At 41.1% G+C, this 20,664-nt stretch overlaps 1 protein-coding gene across 1 annotated transcript in view; it reads right to left on the bottom strand.

Moving 5' to 3' along the window:
• Positions 1-20,664, bottom strand: part of dlgap2a (discs, large homolog-associated protein 2a) — a gene marked incomplete at both ends in the record, with an annotated part of 71,575 nt that overhangs the window by 24,300 nt on the left and 26,611 nt on the right. Inside the window, 4 exons of the mRNA XM_080479450.1 lie at positions 6,621-6,680; positions 14,314-14,530; positions 15,814-15,973; positions 18,150-18,218. Of these exons, the coding sequence (XP_080335576.1) occupies positions 6,621-6,680; positions 14,314-14,530; positions 15,814-15,973; positions 18,150-18,218 (506 nt within the window). The remainder of the gene's footprint in view (positions 1-6,620; positions 6,681-14,313; positions 14,531-15,813; positions 15,974-18,149; positions 18,219-20,664) is intronic.

Genomic DNA, 20,664 nt, shown 5'->3' with positions numbered 1-20,664 from the left:
ATTACTCAGCATTTAGATGAACACAGCCTGCACACACTCACTCGCTCAGTGAGTTCGCTCATTTCAAACAAAGCGCTCGTTCGTGATCACCATGAAAATTACACCGAAATAAAGCAGCTTCGCCATGAGAAGTGGGTGGGCTACAATTTCATTCAATCATCATAACAATTATGTGTGTGAATCTTAACAGCATTGTCAAGTTTATTAGAGAATTGTGGATAATTAGCGACACAAGAAAAGAGCATATTTCAGAAATGATGTTATTATTGTTGCTTTATTGGTTGACTTGTGTGTGTGTGTGACTGAGCAATCTTGTCCACAAATGCTTTTCCAGATTCCCTATTTCCAGAGCCCCAATGCCTTCATAGTCTTCGTCAATGTCATGAGTGGAGAACTGAGGAGGTGCTTTGTAATGATGTGTTCATCCACTGATTTCTACAAATCACAAAGTTTTGACTGTAATTTTTCCACATCTTGCATTAATTATCAGGTATTGTGCCTGTCATCTGGTTTGTTCTGTCAATCTAAATAAACATACTGACCGAAAACGCAAAGGAAGTCCACTTTGAGACTATTTTTCAACTAACGCCAATATTAAGAAGCAACCGGAGGCGTCATTGCAGGTGGCGGTGATCAATGAGACTGAAAAAAATAAAACTTCCACTATTTATTATCCGCTTCTAATCTCGATACAGCCCCCACTGTTACCATGAGCTTCCAGGAGATGAAGATAAATACTGATTAAATGAATTCAGAATATGGACCGAGGCGTCCTTCGTTCAGTAGGAAACACAGCGTCTAGATGCTTCAAGAACAGTTGTGTGTTTAGTTTGGTAGGTAACCTTATTTAAACAGGACAAAATGTTTGTGTTGCTTAGCAACACCTAGAGGTTTAGTGACAACACTATTTGAGTTGATGGAAACAAAACCAATGAATATAGAAATGAACGATTTATTTATTTATTTTTTAAATGCTATTAACTGATATATAAGTGTTGCATGAAAGCAATATCACACATTTCAATCATGCAGTTGTATTTGTGATTATCTACCACACGTGAGTAAAAGCTACGCAGATATTTAACACAACTGCATTTGTGTGATATTATCGATTTAAAATACAAAACAACACCACTGCAGCACTGTGATCATAGCTGAAAATGATGGTTTAGCATTTGTAGATAAATTGCAAATATATTGCCTGGATAACAGGGTCCAGTACTCCGTTACAATAGTGGTATCAGCGCATCCCTATACGTATATGAGCAATGGAAAAAAATTGGAATGCACTCTCATTTTAGAAATAGCGAGTTTCGGTGGTGCATCATCAAAAAAAAGAAGTGTTAGTTGTTATGCTTTGTTAGTTTTGTGTGTAAGTTAAGCAAACCCTTTTTTTATAACATTCATAAAAGAAACATAAATGGATTTTCAAATCAAGTGATACTGAATGGACGTCCTTGACATGGTCAACTAAAAAGCGTCCGTGCATACAGATGGGAGTTTGAGCCCCGCAGTTCATCGAGTCCAACGTAACGGAGCGGGGCACTATATTCAATGTGAATACCGTTGAATCTCTCACTCACAAAAAAACAACCACAACTGAGCCAGGCAGGCTGATTAACGGGAGACACAAAGGCAGTGAGTCAACCGCTCTGTCTCTGTTAGGACCTCTCTATCTATCAGGGCCAGCATGTATGCTAACATGGGCGTGGGGTTGGGGGGGGGGGGGGGGGTTGAGTGACACGTCGTTAAGAGTCTTTCACCCCGATTGGATTTATCACGGCAAAGGAAATGCAGCAGTTTGTTTTTGCAGCAGGCTTTTAAGGATATGTAAACGATGTGAAGGCAAAGACAGATGGGTGGACTCCATTACGGGCGGTATCACAAGCAAGGAGGACAGAAACAATAAAGAAATGAGTAGAAAAACAGCCGATGACAAAGCGGGATGGGGGAGTCGTTACTCAAAGTTACTTAACCACCCCTTGATGGTTTGTGAGAGTTCAAAAGTGTCCCGAGTCCACTGTGATGGATCACTCGAGCGGAAGCGGCATTTGCAACAAATTAAACAAAATGTGGTCATTTTATCCCCAGTTGCTCTCCATCTGCGGATCAAGGGTATTCGCTATGTTTCTAATGGTTGACTCTTCGTGAAAGTCGACTGAAATAATGGCCTGTGCGCTCGGTAATGGAGACTCCCTTCCGTTTCAGCTCCTGGAGGCACGCAGAAAAACATCTGCATGTCACCCGTTAGACGCATGTCACTGTGCTCTTAACCTCACCCTTCACCAGAACAAATTAGCTTCTTGTCGGCGAGATCGATCACTGGCCTGCCCAACGAGAGCTAACAATAGCAACAGTGACAGGCGAGGGCGTCCGGGCACGTGCGGCTGTGCTTTTGTTAGATTGCAAACTTCTGGACGGTGGGATGTTGGACAGAAGGTCTGGGAAAGTGACGCAGTCGTAAATTAGCGAGCGACAGTGTGGAAAGCACTTTCAACAATGAGGTCTGTCAACAGCGTGGCCTCTCAATCAGAGTGTGTTGGTGGAGTGCAGGTGAAGAAACGGAATTTGTGGGTGCTTCAGTGCCCCTAGTGTTCGCTGTGGGTACTGCATGCTGATGTGATTTGAAATGATCAGACGTACATAGCTGCACGGCGGTGTCTTAATGTGCAATAAAGCTAGAATTGTGGTGGTATAAAGTCATGACTAATAACGTCCAATCAGAAAAATGGTACATTTGCAATGTGTCAATTTCTATCCATTAGGCAATATGTGCAGTCAATATGTCAATATGTGCAGTCTATACTTTGTTGACTGAAAATTCAAAAAGTTTGACAATACAGGAATAGTATATATATTACTATATATTCTCAGTGAACCAAAGATGTGCAAGTTATGCGAGAAGAACCCGAGATAAATTTTAGGCTTAGAGGCGGATTTGTGTTGACTTTGCATGATCTCTCTGCATGTGTGGGTACAAAAGATGGACGGACACATAGCATTTCAAAAATAACTATACTATGACCAATGTAATAACCAAGTAACTAAAGTTTTGAAAAGCCCATTTGAAATCGTTACAGACTAACTGAGCTGATGAACCTCAAAGAGTGCAATCAATAGATTAAGTGCCCAAGTGACAGAAACTTGTCAATAACAGTTGAATGCTCCAATTCTCATCTTAAAGTTAACGCCTGATAAAATCAGTTTTCCATTGTCATGAGGAGTTGAATCAGCAGTCCTTGTAGTGAGAGTGCAGAGACAGAAAGAGACAAACACACAAAGCCGCATGGTGAGGAGAGCTTTTCTTTTTATCTCTCCATCAGGTTTGGAGCATCCATGGCAGTGTGAGTGGAGGGGCATGCTGCCGCGTGTGCCCAACCAAATGTCAACAGATCTATGTAAAGTTGCCGCCTGCCATTGTATCTTAAATGTAAATAAAACTCAAATCTGAACAGAATTTCAATGCTTTTCTATGTTTTTCAATATAATACAATCACTGATACTGCTAAAGTAGTGTTGTTGTTTTGTATTACTGCTACTGCAGTGGACAATGCTTCAAGTCCCACTGATCACCTGACCTCGATGAGGTGTTATGCTCATCTCATATCCATGGACAATCACAGCTTATTCTGAGGCGACACTGTATGTTGCACATTAAATTAATTTTTTTTTTTTAACTTATATATATAATTTATTCTTGCATGTTTTGTTGCCTATATTCCATACTCTCGTGTTTCTAGTCTTTTCGGGTGTTGTGTTTTGTCAATATTTTCTGTTTTTTATTTTGGGTGATATATGTCTACTGTAGGAGGACGGAATTACGATTCCCCTGTGTATGGACAGCAGAATTGAAAACAAAGCTCCCTTCAACTCTGACTAACTTAAGCCAAACTAAAGCAGGTTAAAAAAATAAGTGCATGATGAGAATAATAATAGAAATAGGCTTATCCATATTAAGTAAGATGAAAATTGTAGAGAGACTTTAGTGGTATCATTTCGTTCCGAGATCCCCCTCACTCTCACCTATTCTATCACTAGGTTCAACTCTGTAAGTTTGGCCATCATATAAGCTATGAAAAATAGGACTTTATTGAGTCTTTATTATTCATTATCTTTATTGAGACCCCCCCCCCGTTATTTTGTTGATTAGGAGGTACTCGGTCGAAGATATAACAATAAAATAATCACAGTCAACTGTCAAGAATCGTTAAGAAGATTACTTCCTGACAAAAAACTGTACCGGTGAGGAAACATTAATTTAAAGGGATGTTTGCAATCTAACTCAGGAAGAAATTTGACTTGACATTATTGGGAGAAACAGATTACATTTTTTATCCCGGAATGCATCATGTAATATTAGAATGCAATGAGGGGAAAAATCCTTAACTAACAGTTACACATATATTTTTGATTTATTGCACAAACTGCAAGATTCATATATTTTTTCGTGATTTTAGCTGATGAGTTCCGACAATCAAAATATTACAATATTTCACAAGATCAGTTAAAAAAAAAAAATCCAAAAGAAACAATTCACTTTTTAATTTAGAAGCTCCAATATGCAATTTCTGGGAAGAAATCATGGACAGGAAATTCATCATTGAATTAAATACTGTAGTTTGAAGAGGGAAACGATATAAAACAGTAAAATACACAAGTCTCGTTCTTAATCCTCCAGGGTTTTTAACCTTAGCTGCAGTTGTCGCGAGTGAAGTTGACATGCTAACCAACTAGATCCAGTGTGTCTAATAAATCTAGTGTCTTCTCTGTCATCAGTAATGTAAGAAAATGGCAGATTGAAAAGAAAACAACCAAATCTGGTGAGGCATGGTTTTATGCAGCGAGCTTTCGAGCCCGTGATTTGGATGGTAAATTTTCGGAAAAGTTGGCCTAAGAAATAACGGACGGGTTAGCCAGAGCCGTCTAAAATGTGTATAATGGCCACCGCTACTTGTCACCATCTAATTTTGCCTAAATTAATCTTTTTTTCGCTAAAATATAACAAATTATTGGCTTGAGTACACAACTTGCAACTGACTTCCATTTTGTATTATGCCCAGTAATATACGTTTTGACAGGTGTTTTGAAATTTTGGAGGAATTTTCTTTCCAAAATGCTGAGGAATTATATATACAGAATCCCCACAGGTGGGACTAAATCTTTGGACCTATGATCAATCTAAATTTTCATTTCCAAAATGTTGACCCACGTTTGGATAACTGCACATTATTCATGCTTTTCATTGAAGAATAAAATATTCTTTGCTGTGAAAATGCTGATATTGATATAAGTATTCAATCATGCTTGTTCCATCACTAATTCATGTGTGACTGTGACATACAAAGGTCTAGGGACAGAGCTATAGGTGGCCTGCAGATAACAAATAAGCATCTAATAGTCAATTAAATACTAATAAAAGGGTAATAGAAACTATTTCAGAGTGAGGTGAGTCAGGTACAGGGACAGGTAGGTGGACACAGGTGGACACTTCCGCCGAGTATATGAGTGACAATAACCAACTTTTACAAATATAGATAAATTTAACCTGCAATTACATGACAATGTTTCGAGTGAAAAAACATCGTTTTTGTGTTGTCGTTTCAGAAAAGTTTCGCATCTACACGGTAAGGTTTTGAAAATACTTTCTGTTTCCAAGGAAATGTTGAAAACGATGTAGTTTTAATGTAGGGCCACAAGTTGGCACTGTTTCTTTTTGTAATGAAACCAAACAAGCATTCATTCATTCATTCATTCATTCATTCATCTTCTCCCGCTTATCCGTTTCCGGGTCGTGGGGGTGGCAGTCTGAGCACCGAGACCCAGATCACATTGCACCGATTAACAAACATGTGCGCAGAAAACAACACGCTATAAAGATTAACAATGCTGAGTACATGGACACTGACATGGACAGACGATGATGTAGGATTGCTTTTACAGGTGACCCTGTAAAACTGTAAAACTACCAAGTCCCAGGAAAATATGAACTGGGAGTCATGACACTCTGGAGGCCAATATTGTTGTTATTATGCATCTACTCACACCTTTGCAGAAGAACTATTTAATATGGCCGTGGTGAGCATGCCCAGCAGTAGCATCTAAAAAAATAATTGCCTTTTTCCACTGTTTGAGGGGTCAATTTCAAAAGGTTCCACCTTGGAAGCCGTTTTCAAAAAGTTGTGCTTTCAGTGGCTTTGAGCACCGAATAAACAGATACTTAAAGTGCAACGAAGGTTTTCTGTTTTTTTTTGGTAAACAGGGCGTTTGGTACTACCCCTTTGATGAAAAGCCTTAAAACCCCCAATATGATCAACTGAATTACAATGACAAATGCCATGTAAATGAAAAACATGCAATGCAATGTAGCGTGCTCAAGTAGCTCAAAGACCATGAAGACTGGTCAATATTCATTATCTCTGCTCTGAACTCGCTGCTCACTTTCATCCACAAACTGACCTTTAACCGAGTTCATACTTGGTTTCCTGTTGGTGAGTAATTGCATATTATTGAAAGGCCCTGAACAACAACAACCTGCCACAGGACAGCTTGTGTCTCATTCATATAACATCTTGCACTTTGAAACCGGAGCAAAGAATGACGCCCCCGGTGGGAGGTGTTACCTGGGGTCTGCTGGGGAGTCCAGTCAATGCTGCAGGTGGAGGGGAGGCAGAACTGGATCCCTGAAAACATAGGGGAGGGGTGGGATGGGGGGGTGGGGGGGGGGGGGGGGGGGGGGGGGTTTCAGAAGAGCGGGCACATTTGCCCAAACACACAGTCCAATCTATTAACAATACAGAAGAAATACTAGATCCAGGGACCATCAGGTACAGTGAGACTTCATACTTTTTTGAAATAAACCTTTGATAAAAATGCCATGATATGAAGCGGTTTCACTGGGCTCCTCTATCACAGATGAACTAAGGACATTTAGGTGAAGAGATGGGCCGATTGAGTAAATTACCTGAAAAAGGTAGAAGCCATATTTTTTTGCTTAAAACATCCAATATAATTCAGGATTATGAAAGTATTATGTGATGTCATTTTGAAGATATCTTGCATATGGTTTGAAAGCAAACAAGCTATTCCTGTCCAGGCCTAACACAACCATTATATTACCACCATGTCTATCTCCACTCCATCAAGAGCGGAGAAGGATGCAGATGTCAAAACCAGCAAATAAAGTGGTAAATAACTGAAACTCTAGACAAAAGTACACAGGTACACAAACACTGGAATCACTTAAATGTTGCATGTTGCACCTTCAACCCTCTCTAAAGAAAATGACAAGCCTCCAAAGATCTTACAATAACAATCGCGTTTAAAAGCAGATGTGAACATCTGAACCTGTGAATAATTGAACCCGACTTGTTCTACATCACCATCGCCATCAGTGGTGTTAGCAGTGTGATATGACGGGTGGTTTTCTTCTTTCATACTGTGGAAATGTGTCAGTGTGGCTTTTTAAGACAGAGCTTTTCAATTTTAGGGTGTTTTTTTAAACGACAGTGGGCACTTATCAGATCATCCCTTCTCTGATACTGTTAGTTTGTCTTTATTCAGTCATTCTCATGAGCCATTTTTGCGACTCGGGCATTTGCTTGCGATAGTGAGTTGACAACAGCCATTTCACACAATAGAAGACCCAGAAAGTTTCCTAGCACGTGCTAATATAGCATGAAGACACAGGTATGACACAATCTCTATTAGTTACATGGAAGACAAAGGAGCAAAGGAACGCAATGTTTGTGCAGCGACGTGCCGGCACATGAAAGGATGAAGACATCAAAACTGAACCTGGCTTTTGGAACTACATTAGTTTTATTCTATATTTGTGGGATCTGTTGAAAAAAGGCTATTTTACTGAAGTGACCAGGGCTGATTTTAATTAAAATCCAGCTAATTCAGTATACAAAGAGCTATTTTACTTTCTACAAGATTTGCTGGTCATTTTGATGTTTTTTTCAGATTGCATTTTATTTTAATCCAATGAATATGCAAAGCTGAATATTTTTCATGACTTGAGTCATTGAGAGGTGACGGTGGGTCACGAAGCCAGACCAGACGAGAGCCAATGTTTTAAATAATGTATGAAACCTCTTAGAGAAAGCAGGTGTATGAGCACCTCGTTCACCGTTTGTGTTAAGGTGACGTTAAAGGGCATAAATGAAATCTTAAGCCATCTAAACAACTGCGTGATTAAAGTGGATTTTTAACAGTGATTTCTATGCTTCTTTGCAAAAATATATATGACAGTTGAGTTGATTTATTCATATGTATATATATCTCTTCGTGAGACACTATAGACACTATAGAATTTTATGTCATGAATATACGCAATAAAACTAAAACAAAAGGTTAAACACTGTGGCACTTGTAGATAACTGCTCTGCAAAGTCAAAGATGGAGACTCGGAGAGGAACAGGAGTTGTGGATTTTACGTCGGTAAAATGAGCAAAATGAATACCACAATGCAGCCTAATTATCTTCCCAGCGCTCTGAAAACCTTTCAGATTCAGCTAATTTAGCAAACTTTCATAAAGTGCTCTACACAGATTCCATTCAAAACAACACACAGGGAAAATCCTTTTCTGGCAGCTCACTGATGTTCGGCTGAAAGATTCTTTTTTGTTCCAGTGCACTTTATTAGAGCACAGACTCGTGCGGGCGGATCCTTATAGAGCCCGTTAATTGGACAGATAGCACAGACATATCTTGTGATTCGCCTGCCTTTTTAGCCTCTCGCTGCTGGTAACAGAATTCTGCGTCTCGGGTTTCTTGTAGGACGTCTTCGATTGCACTGAATATCAAAACGAAACCATGAATAGAACCAAATACATACACACAGGGAGGCACAGTATATGAAATGCACAAAATATTCCATTTGTCATGCACTGTTACAACAGTATTGTCATTCAATGTCACATACATTGAAAAAAATATCCACAATTAGTTTTTTACTATAGTGACACAGTTCAATGTCACTTATGTCCCAGTGTGGTACATTCTCAGTCTTTGATTCCTGAGCATTAACATGATATTTGACAGTAAAAAATACAGTATCATCCATCATCAAAGGCTCTTTTTTCCCCAGTCAGATTATCAGATTAACATTTTATATTTATTTATAATTATATTCTTGGATATATTTCCCAGCAAAGATGTGTGTGGGTATGTGTGCTAGTGTGTTTGACAGCTATGTGGATAACATGTTGTGGTTTGTTAAAACAGGCTGCATACAGTAAATGTCCTGCTTTTTTTGAATGTGTGCAAATAAAGATTTGTTTTTCCAACTAATTACAGTTGTATGCAAAAGTTACACTGGGACAGTATATGTTTATACTGAGTTGCTACTATGTGGATTAAACTTTTGCTTTAGTTACCACTTAATTTGTTCGGTTATTTTGGTTACAATGGTTTTAAGTGCATTCAAATTTGAAGGTAACTTTTTAATTGCCCCATCTTTTACACACAACTGCAACGCTACACAATTTAAACTCCATCAAAGATTGTGCAAACATCATTCCACAGTATCATGTCCTTAGTCTTTTAAACAGTCTTTTCAACAGCTCACATAGTAAACAGTGTCATTATAGTTATACGATAACTGTCAAGATTTACTTCACTCTGCTTTAGAGTGACGAATCACAGAGCTCAAAAATGAGTCACAAAACAGAAAGTTCACCAGCAAGGATTGTCGAGGCCTCGTACATGTTAGGCCGCCTTGTCCAGTTCTTTACCAAAGAATTCAATAATTTATGCCAGTACACTGAAATTAGTAGATGTTGTCCTGGAGGATAATTCACATCAGTGGTGGCAGCAGCTTTAGAGAAGTTCATACTGCTTTCAGTCACTGTTTTTATTTTTTAAGTACATTTCCGATGTGTTTTCCTATCCATAAAACAAGGTTGTGCTGCTACAGACGCAGTCTCTCTTCATTGAATAGTACTGCCGTTTGTGCAGCGGGAAGTCTTTGCTCAAATACCAATGGTGACATGACATTTAGATCTGCACATTTTCTCTACAGTGAAGTGGCAGATACAAAGCAAAGAGTTCTAAATATATTTTGAGCTACATTTCGTCTGCTGAGGATGAGGTATGATCTCACAGAGTGAGAGACACATATGTGATTTCTGCACTGTTGTACTCGTATCTACCGCTCCATAGTTCCACACTGGCACTCCTGCGGATTGAGGATCGCCTTTGGCCCCTCTTCTGCCACCTGTACCACAGAAATGCCTCCTCGCTTGATGATCTGTCCAGACTACTTCTGTCATCGTCGTCGTCGGGTCCCATTGTGTCCTGGGATGCATCTATGCACTCCAGTGTCTCCACAATTATATCCTGTGACTCCATGTGTGCTAATTCCACTGATGGCAGATTGTGGAGGTCCGGTGGTGGTGGTGATGGATCTGGACTAGGGAGAGGAGAATCAGGGGCTGGACTTGTGGGTCCAAAATCTATTTCCAGTGATGTATCAGGAGATACTGAACTAGGGGGAGATATTATGACGGTCACTTGTTGTAATGGGACTTCATATACATCTGAGGTTGAAGTCTGAGGCATGTGGGCTAGGCGATATTCCATAGCTGGATCCAAACAGACCAATTCTGGTGATTGTGAAGGATCCAATGGATTAATAGAGGCAGGGTCAACAGTAGGTAGGGGTGAACTTTGACCATCCAATTGGTACATTGGTAGGTCCAAATCCTCTGCATTAGATGAATCAACACTCAGGTCAAAAGGCTCTGGCTCTGGATCCATGAAAACAGAGTCAAGATCATCTTGATCAAGGGAAGTCAGCATGACTAAGTCAAAGTGGACGAGATCAGCATGGTATATTGGGGTGGTATCGAGTGGTTCTGGTAATGGTGGCCACTCTGACTCCTGAGACTCTGGTTCTATATTTGGTTGAGTTTTGAGTGAGCTGCAAGCAAAGGTGGGGATTATTTTTTCTTCAAGGGGAGGGTCTGACAAATTATCAGGAAAGGTGACAATGGGATCTGGACTGTCGCTGTCAGCTGGACTCACAGGAGAATCTGTGTCAAAGTACTCTGATACCACAATAGATGGACACATAGTATCAGTCACTTGATTATATGGTGTGACAAGATCAAGCTCAGTTATGAGTTCCTCGCAGACTGATACTGGGCTTTGGCTATTGGGGCTGGGTTGAGACTCTACAGGTAGTTCTGAGGGCTCTGGATCTACATGTGTTGGGTCTGAGGGCTCTTTATCTTCTGATCCCGAATATGGCAAATATACAGTATCGGGACTTTGGGAGGATGTCTCTGGCTTTTCCACAGTGAGAGGATCTGTAGACTCTGAATCTGACTGATCATCCTGTTCCTCTGGTGGGGAGATTGTCAGTACAGGGACTGGAAACGGGAGCTGCATCTTATCTCTTTCAATTGGTTCAGAGTCTGGGGATTTGATGTCATCGGGGAGAGACGGTTCAACAAGCGAATGGGATTCATTAGCTTGGCCTGTATTTATTAGCTGTGGAACTATTTCTTGCTCCACCATTGATGAATCCTGAGAGCACACAACAGCTGTGTCTGATGAGAGAGGCAATGTACTTTCAATGGGTGTGACTGGCTCATTCGAGTCAATGGCAGAAAAGCTGGCAATTCCATGGTCTGGTAGCTCTGAATCGGGTTCAGGTTTGGATTTTGTGTCCCGTTTAATAGTAGCAGGAACATCGCTGGTGTCAAATGGCTCTGGTTGGGTGGCTCTAACAGTACCAGGAAGTATTGGATCTAAAGAAAGTGGTATGGCACTCTCCACGTACATTGACTGCGGACAAGCAAGAATGCTTGGATCCATTGAGAGTTGTTTTGGCAGACTGCGACGAGCCCCTTTCTTTTCATCCTTCTCTTCTGGACAATTAACAGCTGCATCAGCTGTGCTTTGCCTGACCAAGACTTTGCTCCTGGCCTGAGTGCCCACAGACACTTTTGATACCTGGGGTTTCTTCTCTCTGGCTCCTCCAGTACCTCTATCTATTGTAGAGGTTCCAGACGCTCCCGCCACTTCATCTGCTCCTTCCTCGGGACCTGGTTTTGTTCTTGTTCCTGTTTCAACCCCTCCACCTAAACCTAACCCAGCTCCGGCTGAAGCGCTTCCAGCCTGGGGAGACCATGTGTTGTAATGCTGTGTGAAAGTGTTGAAGTTACTGTTGAACGCACGAAGCTCTTTGCAGAGGTCCCTCCTGAGTTCAGCTAACTCTCGTCGCATGGCCGAAACCTCTTCTTTCCACTGCATGCTGATGGCTGCAGCCAATGTGGCCGACTCTTTGATACTGGCCTGGATGGCTTTCGGCGATGGGCGTTCTGGAGCACTAGATCTCGGAGATCTGAAGAGGCTTGGAGAAACAGGTGGTCCTGACAAAGGCTTGGCTGTAGCCCCCATGGTGTCCTGGTGGTAAAGCCTGTCTCTTCTTATGGGACAGCCTAGATCGTCATGAGTCAAAGGGGCCGTGTCTGCCACATCCTCATTTATACTGGTCTGGTCGGGTAAACAAGAGTCTTCCTGCACATAATTTCTGTCTGGAAGACAAATGTAAATACGCATCTGTGATATCGCCACAGGTGTGAGCAGCTGGAGAGAATGTGCTTTTTATTGCCACAAAGCAGTAACAACAAGTCATGCATTGAATGCCATGAGTCAAAAAGAGATAATAGCTGAAAACTACAGCAGTTAACTGCTAACCTTATGATTATTGTTCAATAAACACATGAGCATACCATAGATTATTATTGGATGGAATTTTTCTGCAGGTTCAATCTCTGTAATATCATTACAATTGGTAAATTGGCTCAATACTGAGAAAACACTCCCATTTTGACTCATTTCCGTGAATGGTTTACACTGCCTTCTCGCCCTTAATTCTTTAGCATGCATTCTTCACATCTTTTCAATGCACAAAGCTGAAATTGCTTTCTTTCCAAACACATCACAGGGAATAGACAATGTATCTCATAAATGAGGTGTTGGAGCAGTCCTAGCATGCGCTTCTGCTTTCAGCTGAGGTAAGGAAATGTGAACTTTGTGCAGTGAAAAGAGGCAAAGATGAGCAAAGCTTTGGAACCTTCTCTAATCAATCAGGAAGTACAGTATGAACCCTATTGAAAAATGTGAGGTCCAGTACGACCATTTGAATCACAGCACGGCAAAATCCATCACACACCAAACTCTGCATCCTAAAAATGCAAAGATACTTGGGTTTACAGAGAAAGCAGTGTAAGCAAACATTTTAGGGTATAACAGATTGATCATAAGCACATCTCCAGATGTCCACACCTCTAACTCTCCCTATTATAATCCAACTGATGCTGTTTGTTCATGTATCTGTATGGGAGGAGGTGGAATCCACTCAGACTTCTTGTCCAGGCAGTTTTTCTTCTTTTCTTCCCACATTTCTCCATCTGTGCAAAGAGGTTATCCTTTCCTCTGTGAATCCAGCAACGACGGGAATAGTTGAAACCACCAGCAGCTCACAATACTTTATATGTATCAAGGCTCAGTGTCATAAATAAATGCACGTGTCAGCTGAATAGGTTTAGATTTATTGTTACACAGACGCATATTGGCTATGTATGACTAACCAGTGTGACAGTTCAGTTATCAGTGTCATTGTTGTCAGATTTACATTATTTATTATCAAAGTCACAACACAATTTTCTGCAACTCTGTAACAGGATCTCGTGTGTAAACTTGAGCTTCGGGATGTGGCAAAAAAAATGAATGTAATAAATTTTTATTGAACAAACAAGTCTTAAATCTGTGACATTTCAACTGGGTTTGAAGGTAAAGAAGACACTCTGCATACGCTCACTGTGTTCTTTGCCCAATGTGTCATAAAGCTGTGTGCTCATTGTGGCACCGTGAAGAAAGGTCAGATTTCCAAAATGTAGTGGAAAAGGCAGCCGAGTACTCGTTCTGAACTGATTCTGTATTTCGGACAATATCTATTAGTAATTTTCAATAGGGTTCATAGCTTTACTCTCTGATGCATCCGGTGGATGAGCAGATGAAGCACTGTATCCAAAATACAGTCGGATGAACTGGCACAGCTCACAAGTGTACAGTAATCATACCCCCATCAAAAATGGAAACATACAGGAGTGATTCATGCAGATACGAAGCTGTCTCACAGTAAAACATTTTTGTAATACTTGTCGTTTAAAAGAATAAATAAACTTTTACCAGACAGCAATGCCAATGTAAGCTTTGGTTGTGAGTTAATCAGTATTCCCATCAACAAAACTACCAACATTCAGGATGTGATGTATCGTAATGTCTTATCATCCTTACCTGTGGTGGACCTGATGGTGGACGTGACGGTGGAGGCCATGGGGGGGATGCACTCGTCATCTTGTGAGTAGCCGGCCTGGATGGCTCGCAGGTAGCTGTGGCTCCGGGTCCTGAAGCAGCCGGGCAAGTCCAGGGCCTCCATGGCCTGGGATTCAACCTCGCTGAACACCGATTCGCAGACAGACTCAAACTGGCCGTTTATTTCCGTTTCACTCACCTGAAAGAACAAAAGTCATCAGGAAAACCTCACTTTTGTTAACTTATTAATAATTTTGTCAAGAGGGTGTAGATAACATCTTCATATTCAACATCTCTTTAATCCCTGCTATTTCAGAGCAGTTATTGTGTTATTCAACAGAAACCTAAACAGCTTTTTTTTGTTAAATCATTGTCAGTTATCACATAGTGTCAACATTGAATTGCAGTTATTTCAATGCAAAACATCAAAAGTGGAATCACACACTTGTCATTCAAGTTCACATAATTCAGGTTCAAATTTTATTTCCCTTTTGTAATGAAATAACTTATAACCTATGAAACACGGGTGGCAAACGGGTCAGCCAATGAGATTACCCAGGATTATCCCCCAGTGAAATTATTCCTTATTTTTTCTGGAAAAAAAACATTTAGTTGTCTACAAAAGCTTTCTCTTCTCTGTCTGTTATATCTACTTCAATTAAAAACACAGCCGACTGCTGAACTCGAACAGATTGCATGTTTTACTAGCTAAAAGACAACAGAGCAATTAATAAAAAAGGACTTTTCTTTTCATAATCACAAGCTAAACTTGTATCATAGTGTTGCTTTGATATTGTTTCCATGCCAGTTTATAACCCGAGAGCTGGCTGCCTTCACTTTTAGTGCAACGCCTGGAGCTTTTTGCAAATGCCATCCAAACATGACGAAAATGTTCGTGAGGTCTCGGTCAAATCTTTCATCACAGCAGGTTTTATACAACGTTTGCTGCTGTTGACATCAGCTCCTCGCGACCCAGTTAAGATGTGCATAACTCTTTGTTACAGACTAGAAATATCTTGATGGTTATCAGTCCGCTCTCATTTGGCAAAAATCAGGAATCAAAGATAAACATCTTGTTTTACGGGGATTTGGAATTAGTCGAGTTTAGTTGAGCTTTTAAGACTCCAAACAAATCGATACGTCTGTCTTTCAGAGAGGAGATGAATATCTCAGCAACCCCTGACTGGTGTCCTTTAATCCATCCAGATAAACAAGGTGTAATGAGGTGTCATATGAAATAAGGAAAACTTCCAAGAAAAAAAAAAATCACAGAAAAATCGAATGACAAAGAAACAAGGACAATTCAGCTTGTTAACTGAGGAAGTGAATATAAAAATTGAGCTGTGAAATCATTAGATTTTGCTGGAGGGAGCCAGGAAAAATCCCCCGGGTCCTCCAGCTGTCCCCTGTGTGTGCAGCACTATTCACAAATCCAAGGTTGGACTGTGAAACCTTGCCCAAATTGAGAGGTTTCAGACTCACCTGGCTCACTTGGCTAACACAGCTGGCCTGGCTGAGGGTGCTGACGGCTCGCATATAGCTCTGGTTCCTCGAGCGAAACTTGGGCGAGTTGTAGTTGGCAGAGGGATCCAGGGCAATGCTCGGGTGCATGTCCCTGGTGGCTTGCAAGTGGTAGCTCTGACTGAACCGAGAGAGATAGAGAGAAACAGGCGAGGAGTGGGATGACAGCCACGGTCATGGCTTCTTAAGCAAGTCAATTAGCCATAATTCAACTTATAAACAAGCCGTTTGAGTCGGGGCTACAGGTGTAACCTGTTGACAAAAACAATTAAGCACTATTAAAATCAGGCTTCCTCTGGGCAGCCCGAACTGGAGAAGGAAGCTGGTTATGACACTGTGTCCCTCCGGTGGGCAGAATCTCTTCTTCCATTTCTCTCTCACCCTACGCTGTGTCCTTAAAAAAGGCAGTTCGCTACTTGTCGTGCAGAAACGTCCAATCAATGCTTGGAAATGAAGGAAATGCAAATCAGGAGCTAGTTAGTGAGCAAGCACTTGGGAGAGCACCCCCGGTGTCAGCCAGGTCAATTAAATGTGCTACTCCAGCACTGCGGGGAGAGACGCTCGGAAGCCGGTGCCTGGTTAGGAGATGGACAGAAACACTCAGAGGGACAAAAAAACGTGCTTTAAGTAAACTTGAAAATTCTCAGCGAGTCACTTTCCAAACAGCAAATGGAGGTTAGCTTCCCTCCGGATCTATTTCTAATGACAGGTGCGGATGAGTAAGCAGTTTCTCGGCTTTTTATAGCGATAAAGGCGGCTGTTTGGCAAAAAGAAAATGGCAGTGTGATTAAAAGTCCTCCTCAATCCATCTTGTGTGGCGAGGCCCTCAGTATTTGCAAAGTAATAGCAACCTCATGAATGTCCCAAAGACATCTCAGAGCAGGAACACCCACAGATTAAGACTATGAAGTGGTAGGAAGATCACAATTATTGTGATAAATGTTTCATACAGGATGCAGTTTGCTGGCAGGAATGGGTAATATACCCATCTTTCTGGTCAATGCATTTCTGCTTCATGTGAATTGTGGGTGTAAAATCTATTCTCCTTTCACAGTGATTAAAGCTACTTCACCAGCGAACCAGGCGAAACGCATCAAAAAACTGTTTTGAATCGTTTTAAAACCGGAAAAACTACATGCATGAAGAGAGTAACTCATGCTATTGATGATCACTATCTCCAGAATAAATAATCCATTCTTCTTACATTTGGAAGAGGTTGAAAACTGAGTTATAAAAAGAACTAATACTTTTAATCTCATGCTAACCAGCAGTTTGGATTCATGACAGACTTCCAAAGCAATTTCCCATTAAACGTCACTATCCACCACTACTTTGCTAATCTTTTAAACCCTTATGTGCTTCCGTGTATTTTTCCCCTCTCAGGGTTGTTTCATTTTAAATGTCCCAAAGGTCTGGGTGTTCTCATTTTAAATGGCAATGTGATGCAGCAAGCTACCTGTACATATGATACAGCCATATGACACAAAGCTCGGGACTCCCATTTGATTGTCAAATTGTGTCTTATTCTCTTTAATATGCTTGTTTCTTTAACTATTTCTGAAAACAACTACATCCAGCATCTCGAGCAAAATCCCTCTATAAATAAAATTATGATTAATATTGTTATTTTATCATTTTCAAAAGAAACTCGCACGTGCGCAGAAGAATCATTTACTCTTCCGACGTCTACACGAAGATGGCGATATTTTCAAAAAGTTGCGTTTTCAGTGACTCAGAGCACCGTCGTCAAAATGCAACAAAGGTTTTGTGTTTTCCCTTGAAAATGTTGTCATGTAAACGGGGCCTCATTTGATCATTTTAATTTGTTTTCATTCTATTAACTTACTTAAACAATAGGTTTTCTAATGCGAGAAAAAGTTTTAAACTTATTTTAATTCCCTTTTTTCTTGTAACAGTAAGTAGGTGGGAAGCATGATGTGATAAGAACCTCTCTACATCCCTTTGAGAACATCCCTCCCTTTGCGTTCTGAACAAATCGCACCCTGACTGCTTGAGAAAATGGCACCCAACCTCGCTGATGCTCAGTCATTCATAGCGGCGAATTGGATCATATGATTGTGTTTAACATTGCCTGATGCTTTGCCAGTGTGAGCAGTTTGCCCCAGGTGACCTCTTATTGACTGGTCTTGAGTGTTTGCTCTGCGAAGGCGTCCACATTGAGAGTGTCAGCAGGGCGGCGAGCCAGCTGGCCCCAACATCTGACCACTGCAACATGGCAGCAATGGAGAGAGTTCGGGGGGGGGGGGGGGGGGGGGGGGGATGGAGACTGTATTCACCTTAAGTCTGCAGCAAAATTGGTGATGTAGTTACGCATGTCACTGTTGATTTTATCCAGGCGGTAAGAGCTGTGGGGCAGAAGAGAAAACACAGTTACTGGGTCCCGTGAGAATGGTTGGTGGGATGGATGTGACGTCACTGAGTCCTACGGAAACAGCTCTGCATGGAATCAGTGGCACGTTAAATGTTTGCTTGGGAGTTATTTCACCAAAGTGCTGCAAACATTAGGGTGATACAATATGACCGAGATGGCCTCTATGTGATGAGGAAAAAAAGGGGGGGGGGGGGTGTTACATTTAGATTTTAGTTGGCAGGGGGGAGAAAAAAAACAAAACAAAAAAAACCCCTGCCTGGTCAAGATGATGTTCTTGTAATGAAACGTACAAAAACACACGAGTGTCATAATGAAGAGTGTATCACCCAGTTAGTCCACACACACACACACACACACAAACGGTGTTCCCTACCACTTGATGATCAAATGGTGCACACAACAAAAACATTGTAATCCTAACACTTTTCCCCTGTGAGCCGAATTTGATTTTGTTGGTTGAGCCAAATAAGTGTGAAACCCCCCCCCCAAAAAACCTTCTGCCTTTGTTTAAGTTTTCGCTGATAAGATCAGAGAGAAGTGCACTAGTTTTGGCTTAAAAAAATGTGTATTACCCCCTCACCCATGCCTGCCTGTACAGAGGTTGAGATGTAGAGAGGCTGCTTTGAGAACGCGTCGCCCTTTATCAGATCATGCCACAACAAATTCCCTCTAATGTTTCTGATTAGTGCGCTTCCACCATCACCGATGTTAAGGCAAGGGATGATGAAAACCTTGTACTTACTTCCTGCCTTTTATGCAACCAAAAAAAGAGAGAGGACGAACTCTTCCGATGGGTAAAGAAAGGCTGTAATTTTTAACAGGATCCACAGCCTGATGTGGGCGGACAAAGGAACCATTCCTTTCATTTATGGGCAGTGACATTCAAAATATGGTTAATATAAAAACCAGGAGCAATTAAAAACTCAGGGTTTGCCCTTTTCTAAGGCAGCAACAAGTGAGCATTAATATCAGTCCATATATATTAAATGGTAAATGGATTTCACTTAAATAGTGCTTTCCAACCGTGTGAGTAGTCCCAAAGCGCTTTACATCGTTAATCACATTCACCCATTCACACACACTTTCACGCGCCAATGAAGGCGCCGTCAATCCGTTGGGAGCAATTTGGCATGTGGACAGATGCAACCTTCCGATTGGAAGACGCCCGCCCTACCATCCGAGCCACGCCGGCCCGTCACCACTGATTATATTTAATGCACAGACACTGATAAATAATCATCTTGTGAGTTCGAGGACATGCAGTCTAATTAAATAAAAAAATAAGAGAATCCGAAGTTAATTTCAATTTTGATGGGGGAAATAACACTCCAGTGCCTTGTTCAGAGTAGATAAATGTTCTCTGGGGTTTTTGTCGGTAGATTGCAGAAAAATCAGCAGAGAGTGAGTCTTGATAATGGTGCGTTTCTAAGAGTTTCTAACCCTTTCTTTTCAAGCACTTGTGTGTTTTGTTCGAGCCATGTGTCAAAGCTTCAAGAGGGTTGCAATCATTTGACGCACAGAATCTGATAGCAGGAGACAATTGACACATTTTCCATTGTGTTCGGCGTCACCGTCATAATTGAGGCTGTGTGAAAAGACTCGCAAACTGAAAGGCAGCCTGACTATTCATGACACGTCCCACGCCGCCGCAAAATCAATGGGTTGGAATCCCGCTCTGACCTTGGGATCTGAGGGAGAAACGCTCTTCCACGACGCTATCTAAATGAGTAATTACATTATGTTGAATCAGGAATTATTGACTGCTTTGCCAGTGTTAACTCTGATTAATTGTAGCCTTTCAAAAAGCTAATCATGGATGGGGGGCAAACAAATGTGAGCTATTTTGGAACCTGCCAGAAACAGGGGGCTGAATGGTCGGCTCCTGTGATTGGACACAGAATCAGAGTCATTCAAAGAAATGCATGTTAATGGATGATGTTCTTCTGTTCAAGTGTGTGAAAGTGTGCCAGCGCAGTTATTGAAAGTGACAAACCATTACTGATTGGCTCATTATGCTAATGACCAATGTTGAAACTGACCGCGTTATTGAGTTTATCATCATTAATAAGTCTTTTAAACATCTCTGGTATGTTCGACCATGACAGAAAAAAACAGGTTTCAGATCCAATTTATCACAGCTGACAGCTGGAGGGGATGAAGGGATGCAGTCCCCTTCACCTGGTCGACATATCCCCTCTTCTTCTGCTGGGGAGAATAAAATGCTTCCCTAATAGAAGTGAAGGGATGCTATTTCACTGCGAGACCCGATTAATAAGTCAAATAAATGTACTGGAATTTTATGAGAAGAATTAGCCTTCATAACAATTAAATTTTGGTCTAATGCTAAATTTACTTTGCTAAAGTAATCTCAACCCACCTAACACAATCAGTCACATTTACTCGTACACACACACACACAC

The sequence above is a fragment of the Lipophrys pholis genome (genome assembly GCF_963383615.2).
Source record: "Lipophrys pholis genome assembly, chromosome: 14".
NCBI classification, from domain to species: Eukaryota; Metazoa; Chordata; class Actinopteri; order Blenniiformes; family Blenniidae; genus Lipophrys; species Lipophrys pholis.
The sequence above is the reverse complement of the archived record's forward strand: the minus strand, read 5'-3'. Positions and strand labels throughout refer to the sequence as shown.